Here is a 16,238-nt window from a genome sequence, read left to right on the forward strand (position 1 = left end):
GATATATCCTCAGGTGAAGTCATTGCAGCCCAGATGCTGGTCTTCAGTGCAAAGGCTGAAAAATTTGATTTGGTTAGCACACAACAAACAGATCTGACATGGGTTCAAACTAAACCAAACATGGAGAACTCCATAAACAGGACCAGAACATTCACTCCTGAAGGGAGAGCTCTATGGGAAGCCAACTTATAATCAAAAGTGTCTGGGAGGAAGTGAGATTGAGCAAGGGGAATTAGCTGTATGATTTGAGTGATTCATGGCATGAAAATTTCCCAGAATGAGGCTTCATCACCTAGTGTGGAACATGTGCTACAGGGAACAAACAATTATTTTCATTTTCATTCCCTTTCTCTAGTTGAAGTCTGGATGGGCACTGTCATCACCTAGCTCCTTAAATCTTCCTTGTCTATGCCTTCGTTCACTGTCTCCTTTTCTTCACCCTGTATTTCTCTGGAAGGACCGTGTTATCATCAACTGCATTCTATCTTACTAAATTTATAATCATAGTCCAGTGCTGCCTTCTGGAGAAAACATCCTGATTTTCTTGATAGAGTTTTGCCTACTTCTGATCTCCTTAGCCAACTGTTACTGGAAAGGGGTCCTGATCCAGATCCCAAGAGAGGGTTCTTGGATCTCACACAAGAAAGAATTGGAGGTGAGTCCATAGAGTACAGTGAAAGCAAGTTTATTAAGAAAGTAAAGGAATAAAAGAACGGCTACTCCACGGGCTGAGCAGCCCCAAGGGCTGTTGGTTGTCCATTTTAATGCTTATTTCTGGATTATATGCTAAACAAGGGGTGGATTATTCATGCCTCCCCTTTTTAGACCATACAGGGTAACTTCCTGATGTTGCCATGGCATCTGTAAACTGTCATGGCACTGGTGGGAGTGTAGCAGTGAGGATGACCAGAGGTCACTCTTGTCACCATCTTGGTTTTGCAGCTTACTGCAAACAGTTTTATCAACAAGGTCTTTATGACCTGTATCTTGTGCTGACCTCCCGTCTCATCCTGTGACTTAGAATACTTAACCATCTGGGAATGCAGCCCAGGAGGTTTCAGCCTCACTTTACCCAGCTCCTATTTAAGATGGCGTTGCTCTCATTCAAACACCTCTTACATTTTCCCCTTCCCTTTTACAAGAGAATCCTTAATCCTAAGGGTTGCAGAAGAATGAAGATCCATCTTCTGTAACTTATTCATGCTGAACAGGGGTGATGATACTCCTGCCTAACTATTAGGGTCTCTTGTATTCAAGGTAGAGAGGAGCTCAGTCAGAAAGTGTCAGTACGGTGAGGGCCATTCATAACTCTTGAGTTCTGACAAAATGTGATATCTGGAAGATTAGTAAGTATTCAATTTAAGAAAATTTTCAGTAAACTTATTTTGCATTATTACACAAAGAGTACAACAGAAATATATTCCACATCAGTAAAGCAAGATAAGCAAAATTATCCCAAGTAAACTAAATTAGAAGGCTTTCCATGAACTGGGCAACTGCTGGAAACAAGCTGATTTGGAGTCACTAGCCAATTTCAATATGTGCCCAGAATTAGAATATTGAACTGTATTTTTACATTACACATGCCTTTTGTTTCTTCTGAGATGCAGTCAGACATCATGAATTGGTTCACAGGAATAAGCAGGGTCAGTCTAAATTGCAGGAAAAAAACGACGACAACAACAACAACAACAACAAACAACTGATGAGAACTAGAGTTTAATAACAGGAGTACCATACTTCTGGAAACATAATTTTTCTCTCTCCAGTTTTCCATTTGTATTAAAGACAAATCATGGTAAGACCGATTTGATTGCAAAATAATCCTTAGTCTTATACTTATCCTGATTGTTTGTGTAAAGTGTAGCCAGAATAATTATTTTTCACATAGGCTTTTAAAATTGGCTTTGATGGAACTCTGTTCCATGAGAAATCTCAAATAATACCTTTTTTTAAAAGCCAAGCCCAGCCATGGGTTTATATCCTCAAATACCTATGAATAAATTCTTCTTCTTTTTTTTTTTTTTTTTTTTTTTTGAGATGGAGTTTCACTTTGTTGCCCAGGCTGGAGCGCAATGGCATGATCTTGGCTCACTGCAACCTCCGCCTCCTGGGTTCAAGAGATTCTCCTGCCTCACCTTCCTGAGTATCTGGAACTACAGGTGCCTGCCACCATGCCTTGCTAATTTTTTGTATTTTTAGTAGAGATAGGGGTTTCACTATGTTCACCAGGCTGATCTCGAACTCCTGACCTCGTGATCTGCCCACCTCAGCCTCCCAAAATGCTGGGATTACAGGCGTGAGCCACTGTGTCCAGCCAATTCTTCTCCTCTTGAGGTCCCAAGATAACTTGCAGCTCCTGGACCTATTAGAAAGTGACATTCTTTACTTACCACAAGTCAGAAACCCTGTACGGGGAATGTGTAGAGAAGGTATAAGGCCAGTTTTCCCAAGGGGCTTTTATTAGCTCTACAAGTCAAGTTTGAATCCTTAAAGGAAAATGCACCATTCCAGTCAAAGCCTTGGTAAAATAACCAGTTTCTCCAATTGTGTCCTGTTGCAAAAGAAAACAGATTCTTATTGTGCTTATACAAATAACTATATTGCCATAAGTTAAAAATACTCACAAATAGGTTCCAATTCTGGAGAAGTCAGGTAGAGAGAAACAAATATGCCCCAAATTTTGTTCACAAGAGTATACTTTACTTGACTGTTAAAAGCTGTAAATAGCTCAAAAGAAAAGTTGTCCTGACTCTGAAAAACAAAACAAAGGATCAGCAATGTTTTAAGCAAAAAGTCAAAAAGATCACTTTGGTCTTCTATTAGTTCAATCCATGTAGTTAACTCCTGTCCTGCCTGATATTTATTAACATTTCAGCTTTTCATGAGAGTCCTGAAAGTTTTTTTATTTATTCTAATGTCATGATCCCCAACGTTATCAGAAACCTGCATTCAAGAACACCTGTCAGAGTCCTTTAGCTGACTATAAACCACCTTTTAAATAGGATTAAAATAAGACAACTGTTGGTGGATGACAAAAATTTCTCAGGGCAGCCACAGTCAAAAAACATGATTGACAAAGAAATTTGATTACCTCGGTGGCAAAATTGACAATGTTTCCTGTATGATTTTTATACCAAATAAGCCAAATGTCATTTTTATATTAGTGTACTATCAATGTTAAACCCTATCCTTAATAAAACTTTATAGATATATCTACCCAACTTTAATGTTTGACCATAAGGTAAGATTCTTATACCTTTTATAACCCTTTACAAATTTATGTTAAAAAGCAGATTAGTGCTCTAAGAAAAACCTTTTGTGCTTATATCCCAATGTTCAATTCATGGAAAAACTGAATAATACCCCTTTAACTTTAGCCAATATGTTCACACACAGAATTTCTTTTACGAGATTAATTTGTCACAAGCCTTTCACAGCTCACTCAAACCTTCAAGTGTTTGAGTGTCTAATTTCAAACAATCCTTTAAACTCTTAGGCAAAAAAATCCATATTCCTATGACTTCTTATAATATTTTACCAAAAATGTATTTCAGTTTCTTTACACACTTTGCATGTAAAACTGTTTCTTCAGTTGTCTCAATAACATATTACAATGTTAGCTTTTAGCAATTTTTACTTTTGGTGGAAAACCTGGTTAGTAAGCGATTTTAATTATGTACTAGATGTGGAGCCTAGGACAACAGATGCGATGTGACTTTTTTAAGCATAGGTAGGGGGCATGGCTAACACCACATGTCCCCAGGTCTTATCTAGAATCTAATGCTCTAAAGTAGGTAAATTGAACAATTTTCAAAAGTCAAAGAAGTAATTTATGACCTTAAAGCATTTAGTAAACTTAATATCTGACCTGTAAAATTTAGACCAAATGTCTTTATTTTATCAATAATCTTCAAAACTCTGTTTATTTTCCAAAGATTACTTAAGTCACATGCACTAAAAGGAATTACACTTTTTACTTTTCTGACAAAATATTTGATTTAAGCTCTTATTTTTAAACTCATTAAATATTTTAAACGTATCACACACACACACACACACAACACATAAATATACATACAGAAGAAGATTCAGTAATTGTAAGACTTTTCATTTGCCAGTTTCTAAGTTTCTCTTTAAGGCATGCAGTTTCTAGGGCTTAACTTGCAGGCACAGCTGGAAGGCAAAACAGATACACAAAATTAAGGATCCCATTTTTATGCCAGATCCTGGATCCCAAAAAGAGGGAATCAGCCCATCTCCATGGGAGTCTTATCTCTCAGTGGTGGGTGGGGACTTTTCTTTTTAACCTTCTAGGTTGCCAACAGCATGCTTCTCTGATCTAAACATGCAAAAAGCCACATATTCCCCAATAACTGCCATTAGCCTTCCCCAAAACTATATTTCCTACCTAGTTATTACACACCAAAATTATCTCATAATACTAAGCAATTTCTGACCCCCCAAAAGTAAAAAAACATTGGATAATGCAATGCAAAACAGAATAGAACCTTAGATTTTTAAAGGAATCTATTCACTTCCAATTCCTGGGGTTTCATGAGGAAAACGGGTTTTTCCCAAAACCCAGTCTGTGGTGCCTCCTCTGTTTTTCCCAAGGAGTCTCATGCTGTTAGAGCTTGAATATCCACTTAAAAATAAGCTAACTTTTAACCATAGCACTCTTTTTAAAAAGTCCTTTTAAATCTCGTATTCCTGAACTTTAGCCAGGCCAAATGGCCAATATTCCTGTCTTCTGAGCTTTACCAAAGGAAACCTCCCATGTGCTCAAAGAAAGGAAAAATTCAAGAAGTGAAGCCGGAAGTTGTTCATCATGGAAGGGAAGAGAATCTACAAATGGCAAAGGTCACACAGATATCAAACTGGAAAAGACTCATTCCCTAATCCTGGAATTGAACCTGGGCCACCATTGTAAAATAGTGAAGCCTCTGACGCTGAGCTACAGCATTGGGCAGTTTCCATTGCCCTTCCCAGAAGGAGCCTAGAGCAGCCAATTTTGAGCTTGCAAAGGCTTTTAACTTCTCAAGATAATTTTTAGTGCTAACCATGACATGAATTCCAAAGTTTCTGTTCTCTGGAAGGTGGAGACCAAGAGAAAGTACTGCTACATAGTTAAAAAGTCAAGCTCCCAAGGAAATAAAACAAGATGAGAGGGAAACGTTATCCAGTTTTTTGTTTTTGTTTTTGCTTTTTTTAGGGACCTGCAACAAAGTTTTAACTGACCAGTTTGCTGCGCTGGCTTGAACAGCGTGCTTACAGGAGTCCTAAGCCTGTGTTCTACCCTAAGGTACCCTTCTCCATTATAGAACAACACAGAAAGACAAATTTATAGCACAAAGTACAGATTTTACTACAGCTTAAGACTAGCCTCACAATTCCTTTTTCTGATTAATCAAAACTTCATAGAGTTTTGGCTACTTCTGATCTCCTTAGCCACCCACTTACACACCAGTTCAGATAAAATTCGTCTGTTGGTCCAGGTACAGAAGAATAAAAATTCATTTAGGACTAATTTTGTGAATTAAACTCTCACAGGGCAATTTCATTTCTCTTATATTCTTAACTCGATCTCTCATCTTCTCTGTCACCTTCATATGCTACCCATGGTGTTACTTCCCTCCCTTCATTCTCCTTACAGGCCAGACTCTTGGATTTTTAGAGAGAAGATTTGTATTTATAGCCCAAGGCAGGGATACCTATAAGCTTCAGGTCAAGCATTTTTATAGCTACTAACCCCTTGAATAATTTCTGAATACGATTCTATAAAATATTCACAGAGTACAGTCTAAGTCTGACATTTTAAACACAAAATATGTCTTCAATGAATGCTGGCTGTAATGATAACATAGTCATTCACTGAGTTTTCATTTTTTTTTTCCATTTCATCACAAAACCAAATGAGATACACAAGGGGTGAAAAAAAAACAACTGTGTTCTTTCTCTGCGGAGACTGCAGTTGACAGTGATGCAAAAAAACAAACAATTAACCTTTCTGAAAAGCCCGGTTGGTCCTAACCTAATTGCTTCCTGTTCTTTTCAACCTTGGAGCACTCTGGGCCCTGTTGCCTCTAGAGCTTTCAAGATGGAGGGAAGACCTAGAGCAAATTCAAAGAATACGCACTGACCTGAGCAGCTTCTTAAGAGGGGGTTGGCTCTAGGTCTGTAGGAAGCAGTTCAGTTCTGAGTCATTTCAGCAAAGTTCTGGTTTGGTGTACACTGTATAGAACAAACACATGGGGGTTTGTGGAAGTTGAGGAGGATCTAGACAAAATCCTCTCCTTTCAGAACTCCTGAGATTTGGGGGTCAGCCTGACCTTATGGTTACTGGGAAGCCCCAAAGTACCCTTTGAGTATGTATCTAGTTATTCCTGGAAGCCTTACTAGAGGCAAGCAAACCAAGTGTAACTTGCAGGTAGACTGTAGTTCATAGCTCTGGGGGGAAGCTAAGGGACAGTATCATGGGATGATACCCAATCACAAAAATCAGGTAGATTACACAAGAAGTCATCATTCTTAAGCAGCTTTAGAGAGAGAATCCAGGTTACAAACCCATGAAAGAATGTGCTCAAGAGTTAGGATGAGAGTCAGGGCCTGGTGAATTTCTTATGTTGACAAGGGGTAGTTGTAAAACATCTATTTTCCAATATAAAATATGTACCTAGAATAATTCACAAACAACCATGTACATCAGGAGATATAAGCACTCATTTTGGGAGTAAAACATTACCCAATGCATTGAAGCTCCTGTGTTCTCCTCTGTAATTGAATACCTGTGTCCCCCAGAGGTAATCATGATCTTGAATTTCCTTATTTGCCTATATTTATACTATGAATGTATGTGTTTCTAAATTTTATATATATGTATATATTTGCAAGTTATACACTTCATGTGTGCGTGTGTGTGTGTGTGTGTGTGTATGCTATCATTTTTTCATGAATTCTTCCATAACGTAATTTTTTTGTTTTTAAGAGACAGGGTCTCACTCTTTTGCCCAGGCTATAGCGCAATGGCGCAATCTCAAGCTCACTACAGTCCTGGGCTCAAGTGATCCTCCTGCCTTAGCCTTGCAAGTACCTGGAACTACAGGTGTCTGCCACCATGTCCAGCTAATTTTTAAATATTTTGTAGAGACATGGGTCTCACTATGTTGCCCAGGCTGATCTCAAACTCCTGGCCTCAAGAGATCCTCCCACCTTGGCCTTCCAAAGTGTTGGGATTGCAGACGTGAGCCACCACACCCAGCCTGTAACTTAATTTTTTTATTCAGCTGTGTTTGTGAGATCTATTTAGGTTGATGCATGTAGCAGAGGTTCATATTTGTTTCAACAGCAGGGCTTTCTATGCTGTGGGCCTAGTTTTGAAAAGGAAGGAAGAAAGGAGGGAGCCACTTAAAGGCCCTGACCTGTTATAGGCAGTCCAGATTGTGCACTTAGTGTCCCAAAGTGTGACCCAATTCACCCATCAGTCAGCTGCAAGAGTGGCGATGCGATGCAGCTGGCGGAGGAAGCTAATTATAATGGAGAAAACTGAATTTGCATAGAGAACCAGGAATCAACTAAATACAAATAACATTTCCTGGTCAAAAAAACACTAAATAAGGATTTAATAAATGCATGTTTACTGTTTTAAAAAATAGTTTTTTGAGTTAGATACAACAAAATTTCAAAATTAGGCAGTTTTACAAGTGCTATGGGAAAAATAGCCTAATTAAACTTTTCTCTCCTCTTTTTTTTCTCCACCTTCTTAGTGTTTTCTGCATTCTGTCGCAGCGGATCTGATTCCTGTTCTGAAGAATTGAAGTTCAGCATCGTTAGTTAAATTCAGCTGCTGCCTGACTGTACACCACAGCAAAGGCTTTGGAGACATTTTACAGTTAAAACTATAATGACTTTCTTGGAGTGTAATCCCAGTGGAGGCTGTTCTACATATAGCCTGAAAGAATACTTAACTACCATCAGCAATTCTGCAGAGACCTTGTAAAAAACACACTTTACACCAAACAACTGAGTGATTCTGAGTTGGTTGGGGGAACCTTAGTTGTAGATATCAATTTACCTTCTTGAAGATTCAACCACTGCTACTCAGAGAGCTGCTGCTGAAATACCATGTCTAAGAACTCAGAGTTCATCAATCTGTCATTTTTATTAGATCATGAGAAGGAAATGATCCTGGGCGTCCTAAAGAGAGATGAATATTTGAAAAAAGTGGAGGACAAGAGAATAAGGTAGTATTCTTTTTATTTTTTCAGTCCTCCTTGACTGCTTTCTGTTTGTTTGAAGCAATTTGGATCAGAAATGGGCCAAGTGCAACCACACTGGAGACAGACATCAGTTAGGAACTTCATGAGTTCTCAGCAGTAGCCCAAATATCAGAAAACTTTGGCGTTTCACCATTTAGCCAGACATGAAAATGGAATTTAGCTAATAAAATGGTGTTGATGAGAACAACTTAATTTGCTAATAAAGTCATAATTTTTAGTTAAAAGGAAGGACTACCCAAGTTTGAGTACCAGCCCTGGCAAGTATTAGTTGTGTGACTTTGAGCAAGCTACTCAACTTCCCTATGCCTTGGTTTCCTCATCGGTAAAACAAAGATAATAATAGTACCCACCTCATAGGGTTGTTGTAAAGACTAAGGAAGTTTGTACATATGTAGTGCCTGTCACCTAAGTGTTCAATAAATGTTAGCTATTATTTATTTGTAACGCCTTTGTCAGATCAGTCTTACTGGGGATTTGCCTCCATCACAGCTGGGAGAAGAAAGGGACCTGGAGAGTAAAAAGTTCCCATCATACCCCAGAAACCACTGAATTTTTAAAAACAAGTTTCTTGTGAAGAAAGTTGAATAATATGGGCACAGCTGAGTTTCATATCCACTGTAGGCAGAGCTCATATTTAGCTGGTTTGCTGGGTATGACTTCACCTAATATTTCAGCCAGCATCAATTCTGATTGGTTGCGTTGTCTGCTCTAATTGGTCACATCATTGTTCTGATCATGTGCAAGATCCACTGTGATTGGCTGCTGCCTGTACTGTCTTTGTTTTAAAATATATTTGGTCATTACACCTCACCCCAGAAAAAAAAGGAGCAGAAATAGAGTTCCCTCCTCAGTCACTGCCAACTATACAATGTGTAGGTTTTGTGTCTTGTATGGCTCCCCAAGTTGCAATCAGAAGCTTATGTTTATTTTACCTGAGGAGAAAACTTGTCATATGATTATCTTCACATGTTGAAAAAATCTTTAATGTGCCTAAAGCCACTAGGATCTTTAGAAATGGAAATACATTTAAATACTCTTGATTCATGTTTATTTCACAGTTAAGAGCCCAGAAGCTTCATTTCCACTTTTCCAAGATATTCAACTAATCTTGAAGAAACAAAAGTTTTGATGAAAATTATTGCACTTTTTCTATGCGTAGAATTCAGTTGGCAACAAAATGTAGTTAATGATTTTAAAGAAATCATGAATAATATTTCTGACATTAGTAGTCATGAAAAGTAACTAATTTGTGTAATGCACTGCCAAAAAGAATTGTTGTTTATAGGGGTGACATATTAACTAGGAATTGATGACATTCTAAGGGGAATTAAAAATCATTTCTGGCTGGGCGCGGTGGCTCACACCTGTAATCCCAGCACTTTGGGAGGCCAAGGTGGGCAGATCACGAGGTCGGGAGATCGAGACCATCCTAGCCAACATGGTGAAACCCCGTCTCTACTAAAAATACAAAAATTAGCAGGGCATGGTGACACACACCTGTAGTTCCAGCTACTCGGGAGGCTGAGGCAGGAGAATCACTTGAACCCAGGAGGTGGAAATTGCAGTGAGCCAAGATCACGCCACTGCACTCCAGCCTGGTGACAGAGTGAGACTCTGTCTCCAAAAAAAATTATTTCTATAGGAATAAATAATTTAATAACCAGATGCCCAGAAACAATGAAGTTCAATTTAATAATCAGATACCCAGAAACAATAAAGTACAATGAATAGGACTTTGTTCAGAATATTTGTTTCTGTCATTATCAATAACTTGTATTAATAATTTTTGGCCGGGCATGGTGGTTTACATCTGTAATCTCAGTGCTTTGTGAGGCTGAGGAGGGTGGACCACCCGAGGTCAGGAGTTTGAGACCAGCCTGGCCAACATGGTGAAACCCCGTCTCTACTAAAAATACAAAAATTAGCCAGGTGCAGTGGTGTGCACCTGTAATCCCAGCTACTCAGGAGACTGAGGCAGGAGAATCGCTTGAACCCAGGAGGTGGAGGTTGCAGTGAGCCAAGATCGTGCCATTGCACTCCAGCCTGGGTGACAGAACCAGACTCCATCTCAAAAAATAATAATAATAACTATTATTATTATTATTATTATTATACCCTATCTTCCTTTTTCTCATTCCATTTTTCTTCCCTAGTTTTCTTTCCTTATTTCCTATAAGTAAATTCAGTTAAATTGTGCAATATACAACAGAGTATCAAGAATAAAGTCATTGGTTTCCTGGCTCTTCAAACTTTTTTGAGAATAGCATAAGAAAGGCTGTTTATAAATCCAAGAGATGCTTTTACAGAAAACAGATTTTCTAAAGCTATGTCTTGTCTCCTTGTTCGATCTGCATTAATTGCATCAGATGTGTTGTCTCATTTTGTTCTGAGTTCCTGTAATATGACTCAGGCTCCACCACTCTTAACAGCTTGGTGTATTGAAAAGTCATTCCAAAGTGGGTGGCATGATGTTGAGGGTGTATGCTGTTGAATCACACAGCCACAGTTCAAATCTTACTTTTGGCATGAAATATTTGTGTCATTTTAGACAAGATGCTTCCATGGATAAATCTAGTTTCCCCATTTGACAATAGAAATAATATTAATGACCTCATAAGATTGTTCTAAGGATTAAATAAGCTAATATTATAAACAGTTTAGAGCAATGCCAGCATACAGTAAGCACTCAAAATCTGTTGGTTATAATCATTAGCCCTATAGTTGGTTTGTGGTGCCCTTGATTTGCTAGTTGCAGTGGACACTATCAGTGCTCTACTCAGATCCCCTGGAGTCCCTCTCACCTCCTAGTTTTCATGTGCTTTACTTCTAAGGACTTGAAGTTCAAAATTACCTTCAGGTGACTGGAGTTTCCCATAGGATTAAAGAGATACAAGTGCCAGGTAAACTTGAGTGTAAACTGGGTAGCCCAAAGCCAATGGTTGACGGGTACAGAAATCCTTTGCCTCAAGGCAGGACAGACTCTGCAATGCAACTTAAGCTCCAGAGCTTCCTGTGGGATGATGCTGAGGCTGGACTTCACCTAAAAATCATATCCTTGCCTAGCCCCTCTCCCTACCTTCTCCTGCCTCCCTTACTCCCTTACAGATTTCTCCTGAGAGCACTCCATAAGCCACTTGCACACAAATCTACATAGCAGAATTCGCTTCTGGAAAACCCAGTCTGAGACACTATGAAGTTTGTATTACCAAAGCTATTGCTATTTAATAAAGTTCGTTTCAGGGGAAATATAATAAGTCTGCAAGGTGAGCATTAAAGTAAAGGATTTTGGTTCATTTGATTTACAAGCTATGATCTTCCCAACAATTTTTATCACAGTCATTGTGATTTATATACTGGTAAAGAAAACAGTCCAAGCTAAAGAAAGAAACCCAAGATTAAGCATCTTGGTCAGATAGTATAACTTCCTGTTGGCTTTTCTCCTTTTATCTCCTCAGAATAGCCCTCCTTTTATTATGAATTTAAGTACAACCTAAATCAGTTCAGGGTACCTTAACTCTAGCCCAGTAGGTTTGCATGGCAATTAAATTCTGCAAGCATTTTTTAATAGATAGATGATAGATAGATAGATAGATAGATAGATAGATAGATAGATAGATAGAGATAGATAGATAGGTAGATAGATAGATAGATAGATAGATAGATAGATAGATAGATAGATAGATAGACAGTTAAAATTATTTATTATAAGGAATTGGCTTATATGATTACGGAGGCTGAGAAGTTCAGACCTAGGAGAGCTGATGGTATAATTTGAGTCTGAGTCCAAAGGCCTGATAACTGGGAGAGCTGATGCAATAAGTTCCAATCCATGTCTGGCAGTCAGTAGCAAGGGAAAACTGATGTCCCAACCTGAAGACAGAGAGAGAAAATTCATTCTCACTCAGCTCAACTTTTTACTCTATTCAGACCTTCAGCAGATTAGACGAGGCCCATCCGTATTGGGGAGGGCAACCTGCTTTACTCAGTCTACTGATTCAAATATTAATCTCATACAGAAACACCCTCACAGAAACATCCAGAAATAATGTTTAACAAAACATCTGGGCTCCTAGTCATCCAGTTAAGTTGACACAAATATTTAACTGTCTCAGGAATTTATATAAACCTGGCTATAGCCCCCGTTCCCACACTTTTGTGAATTGTATAGCTCATCCCGGCTCTGTATCCCTGCTTCTGTTGAACTCTCCTCTCTCCTTGAATCTCACCTCTTATGGCCATTCCTTACTCTTTTCTTTGCCAGGCCAGAGAACTTAGTCCTTTTTCCTTGATATCCTCCAAAACCATCAACACAAGAAATTTAGGTGGGTAACAGATTTTATTACAACAGTAAGCTTTGGTGCTAGCTATTACAATAGTTTTCATCATGCTATAGAGGTACAAATTGATATTTTGGGGGGAGTCTAAAGGAAGAAGTAATTAATTATGAGTAAGATAGAAATTGAAACAATGGTTTCACAGAAAAGGTGAACATTTGTGCTTGCCTTTGAAATGTGAAAAGGACTTTTCACATTGGCAAATATAGGTCAACTATGTTTTGGCTGTTTACCATGAGCCCCAAAGCCACCTTCAGACTGTACTAATCAGTTTCAGAAGGAAATGGAAACCAAATATTTTTTTAGACTGAAAAAGATTACAAAGAATAACCCTATCTGAAAAGTTAATAAAGTGGAGTTTGGGAGGCAGTGGATTTATTGTTTGTTTGTCTGTTTATTTGTTTGAATAGGTTGTCCTTTGAGATAAAAAAATAGAAGAGGGAAAAAGTGTAAAAACTGTACCGAATCAATATTTTAGGCCTGACACCCAAATGTGTTTCACAGTCCACATACTCACTAAAGTGTGACATTGATTAAGGTGGGACTGGTCTTTGGGGACTCGTAAAGGTGCTCCATACCCAGAAGGCACATGGCAAGCCTGATAATTACCTCCAGGCATAAATCATCAGCTGGGGAATAGGCATCTGCCGACTACCATTGCATTTTAAGTTCATTCAAGAGGCTCAAATATATTTATATACATTCTTCTCCTTCAAACTAAGCAGGAAGGAGTTGTAGGAGATAGCTAGACACAGGTTTTCACTATTAGAGGGTAAGAGTATTTTTAACGTTCTCTATGGAGAACAAGTCACTCAAATTTATTGACAGTTTTACTGCAATGAAGAAAAAGCAGAAATGTTGCAAATAAAATTGAGTTATCAACAATTATCGCAAATGGATAAAAATACTGACAGGTCGGAAGCACAAAATGGAAATCGTTGTTGATTATTTTGATTTTGTACCTTAGATTGCTTTTCACTTACTTCGAAAGAACTCAGACTAACATGTACATGGGTCATAATATCTACTCCAAAAAAATCTCATTAACAAATTCTTACTCTACTTGATCTCCCATACCTAAAAACAAATACTGTTAAATATCTACTTTGTGGTATTGACTTGTATTTAAAATCCTCAACTTATTAGTGAATATTCATTTCAGCAGCATATTGTGAGCTTTATTCTCACTCAGGGTACATCATTTCCATTTGACCACCATGCATGAAAACATATCTGCACATATTTTCTTTGGCACCTAATCTTGGGCTTGCCTCAGTGGTAAACTCTATTGGTTGCCCTACAGCATACATTTCTCATTTCTTCCTTTCTATCCAAATCTAAGTTTTATTCAGCTCTAGCAGTGAATTTTTAAAAATTTTTTCTCAATTTTTTTTATTATTTTTAAAAAAATGTTTTAGGTCAGGCATGGTGGCTCATGCCTGTAATCCCAGCACTTTGGGAGACCGAGGAGGGCAGATCACAAAGTCAGGAGATCGAGACCATCCTGGCTAACACGGTAAAACCCCGTCTCTACTAAAAATACAAAAAATTAGCCTGGCGCGGTGGCATGATCCTGTAGGGCCTACTGGGAGGCTGCAGCAGGAGAATTACTTGAACCTGGGAGGTGGATGTTGCAGTGAGCCGAGATCGTGCCACGGCACTTCAACCTGGGCGACAGAGCGAGACTCTGTCTCAAAAAAAAAATTTTTTTTAAATATTGTGGGTACATAGTAGGTGTATATATTTATGGGGTACATGAGATGTTTTGATACAGGCATGCAATGTGAAACAAACACATCATGGAGAATGGGATATCCATCTCCTCAAGTGTCTATCCCATGAGTTACAAATAATCCAAATAAATTCTTTACTTTGAAATATATTATTATTGACTATAGTCACCATACTGTGCTATCAAATAGTAGGTCTTATTCATACTTTCTATTTTTTTAACCCATTAACCATCCTCCCACCTTCCCCTCACCCCAGCCCCACACTACCCTTTCCAGCCTCTGATAACCATCCTTCTACTATCTATGTCCAGGAGTTCAATTGATTTGATTTTTAAATCCCACAAATAAGTGAGAACATGCAAAGTTTGTCTTTCTGTACTGGGCTTATTTCACTTAACATAGTGATCTCCAGTTCCATCCATGTTGTTGCAAATGACTGGATTACCTTCTTTTTTATGGCTGAATAGTACTCCACCGTGTATATGTACCATGCTTTCTTCATCCATTCATCTGTCGATGGCTGCTTCCAAATCTTGGCTATTGTGAACAGTGCTGCAACAAGCATAGGAGTGCAGATATCTCTTCAATATACTGGCTTCCTTTCTTTTGGGTATATACCTAGGAGTGGGATTGATGGATCATATGGTAGATCAATTTGTAGGTTCTTGAGGAACCTCCAAACTGTTCTCTATAGTGTTTGCACTAATTTACATTTTCACCAACAGTGTATGAGAGTTCCTTTTCCTCTACATCCTCGCCAGCATTTTTTATTACCTGTCTTGGAGAAAAGCCTTTTTAACTCGGGTGAAATGATATCTCCTTGTAGTTTTTTCATGCATTTATCTGATGATCAATGTTGTTGAGCACCTTTTCATATGTCTGTTTACCATTTGTATGTCTTCTCTTGAGAAATGTCTATTTAATTATTTTGCCCATTTTTTGATCAGATTATTAGATTTTTTTTCCTGTAGAGTTGTTCAAGCTCCTTGTATCTTCTGGTTCTTAATCTCTTGTCTGAAGGGTAGTTTGTAGATATTTTCTCTTATTCTTTGAGTTATCACTTCACTTTGTTGACTGTATCCTTTGCCGTGCAGAAGCTTTTTAATTTGATATGATACTACTTGTTCATGTTTGTGTTGGTTGCCTGTGCTTGTGGGGCATTTCTCAAGAAATATTTGCCCAGACCAATGTCCTAGAAATTTTCTGCAATGTTTTCTTGTAGTAGTTTCATAATTTGAGGTCTTAGATTTAAGTATTTAATCCACTCTGATTTGATTTTTTATATGGTGAGAGATAGGGGTCTAGTTTCGTTCTTCTGCATATGGATATCCAGTTTTCCCAGCACTATTTATTGAAGAGACTGACTTTTCCCCAGTGTATGTTCTTGGCACCTTTGTCAAAAATGAATTCACTGTAGGTGTGTGGATAGCAGTGAATTTTTAAATAATTAACCATACCACTACTGGTATTCCTCTGGAAAATATCATTGGTCTGGAGGTGGACATGAGACCAAACATGACCCACTCAGACATATGGTCCAGATTTTATCAAAGGTCCTCTTTCCCACTGGATGTATTCAATGAAACATATTATCCCAGTTGCCATTAAGGACAAAAACTAGCATGTCAACAAAGCTGAGCCAAAAGAATGGCAAAAAATTATTGTTAGTATACTGATATACTAGAACCTGCCACACCTCTGAGATTGTTATTTAAGCAATAAAATATGTTTTCATATTACTTATAGCAATTTGAATTGGATTTTCTGTTATATATAGCCAAAAGCACCCTACGATCCTCAAAAGTCAGAATTAATCAATGTTTGTTGAGCTCCTTCTATGGTTCAAGTGTTATTTTTATTGTTGGAATAATGGAGATGAGCAGAGATGCAAT

The 16,238-nt window shown here is 38.1% G+C and overlaps 1 protein-coding gene across 2 annotated transcripts in view; it reads left to right on the forward strand.

Annotated features, from left to right (window-relative positions):
* Nucleotides 1-8,124: 8,124 nt before the first annotated feature.
* The window catches only part of SYTL5 (synaptotagmin like 5), a 106,110-nt gene continuing 97,996 nt past the window's right edge, over nt 8,125-16,238 (forward strand). For both annotated transcript variants that reach the window (XM_030934092.1, XM_030934093.1), the window contains exon 1: nt 8,125-8,243. In XM_030934092.1, coding sequence (XP_030789952.1) covers nt 8,125-8,243 — 119 coding nt within the window. The remainder of the gene's footprint in view (nt 8,244-16,238) is intronic.

Source organism: Rhinopithecus roxellana, chromosome 7 (genome assembly GCF_007565055.1).
Source record: "Rhinopithecus roxellana isolate Shanxi Qingling chromosome 7, ASM756505v1, whole genome shotgun sequence".
Classification (NCBI taxonomy): Eukaryota; Metazoa; Chordata; class Mammalia; order Primates; family Cercopithecidae; genus Rhinopithecus; species Rhinopithecus roxellana.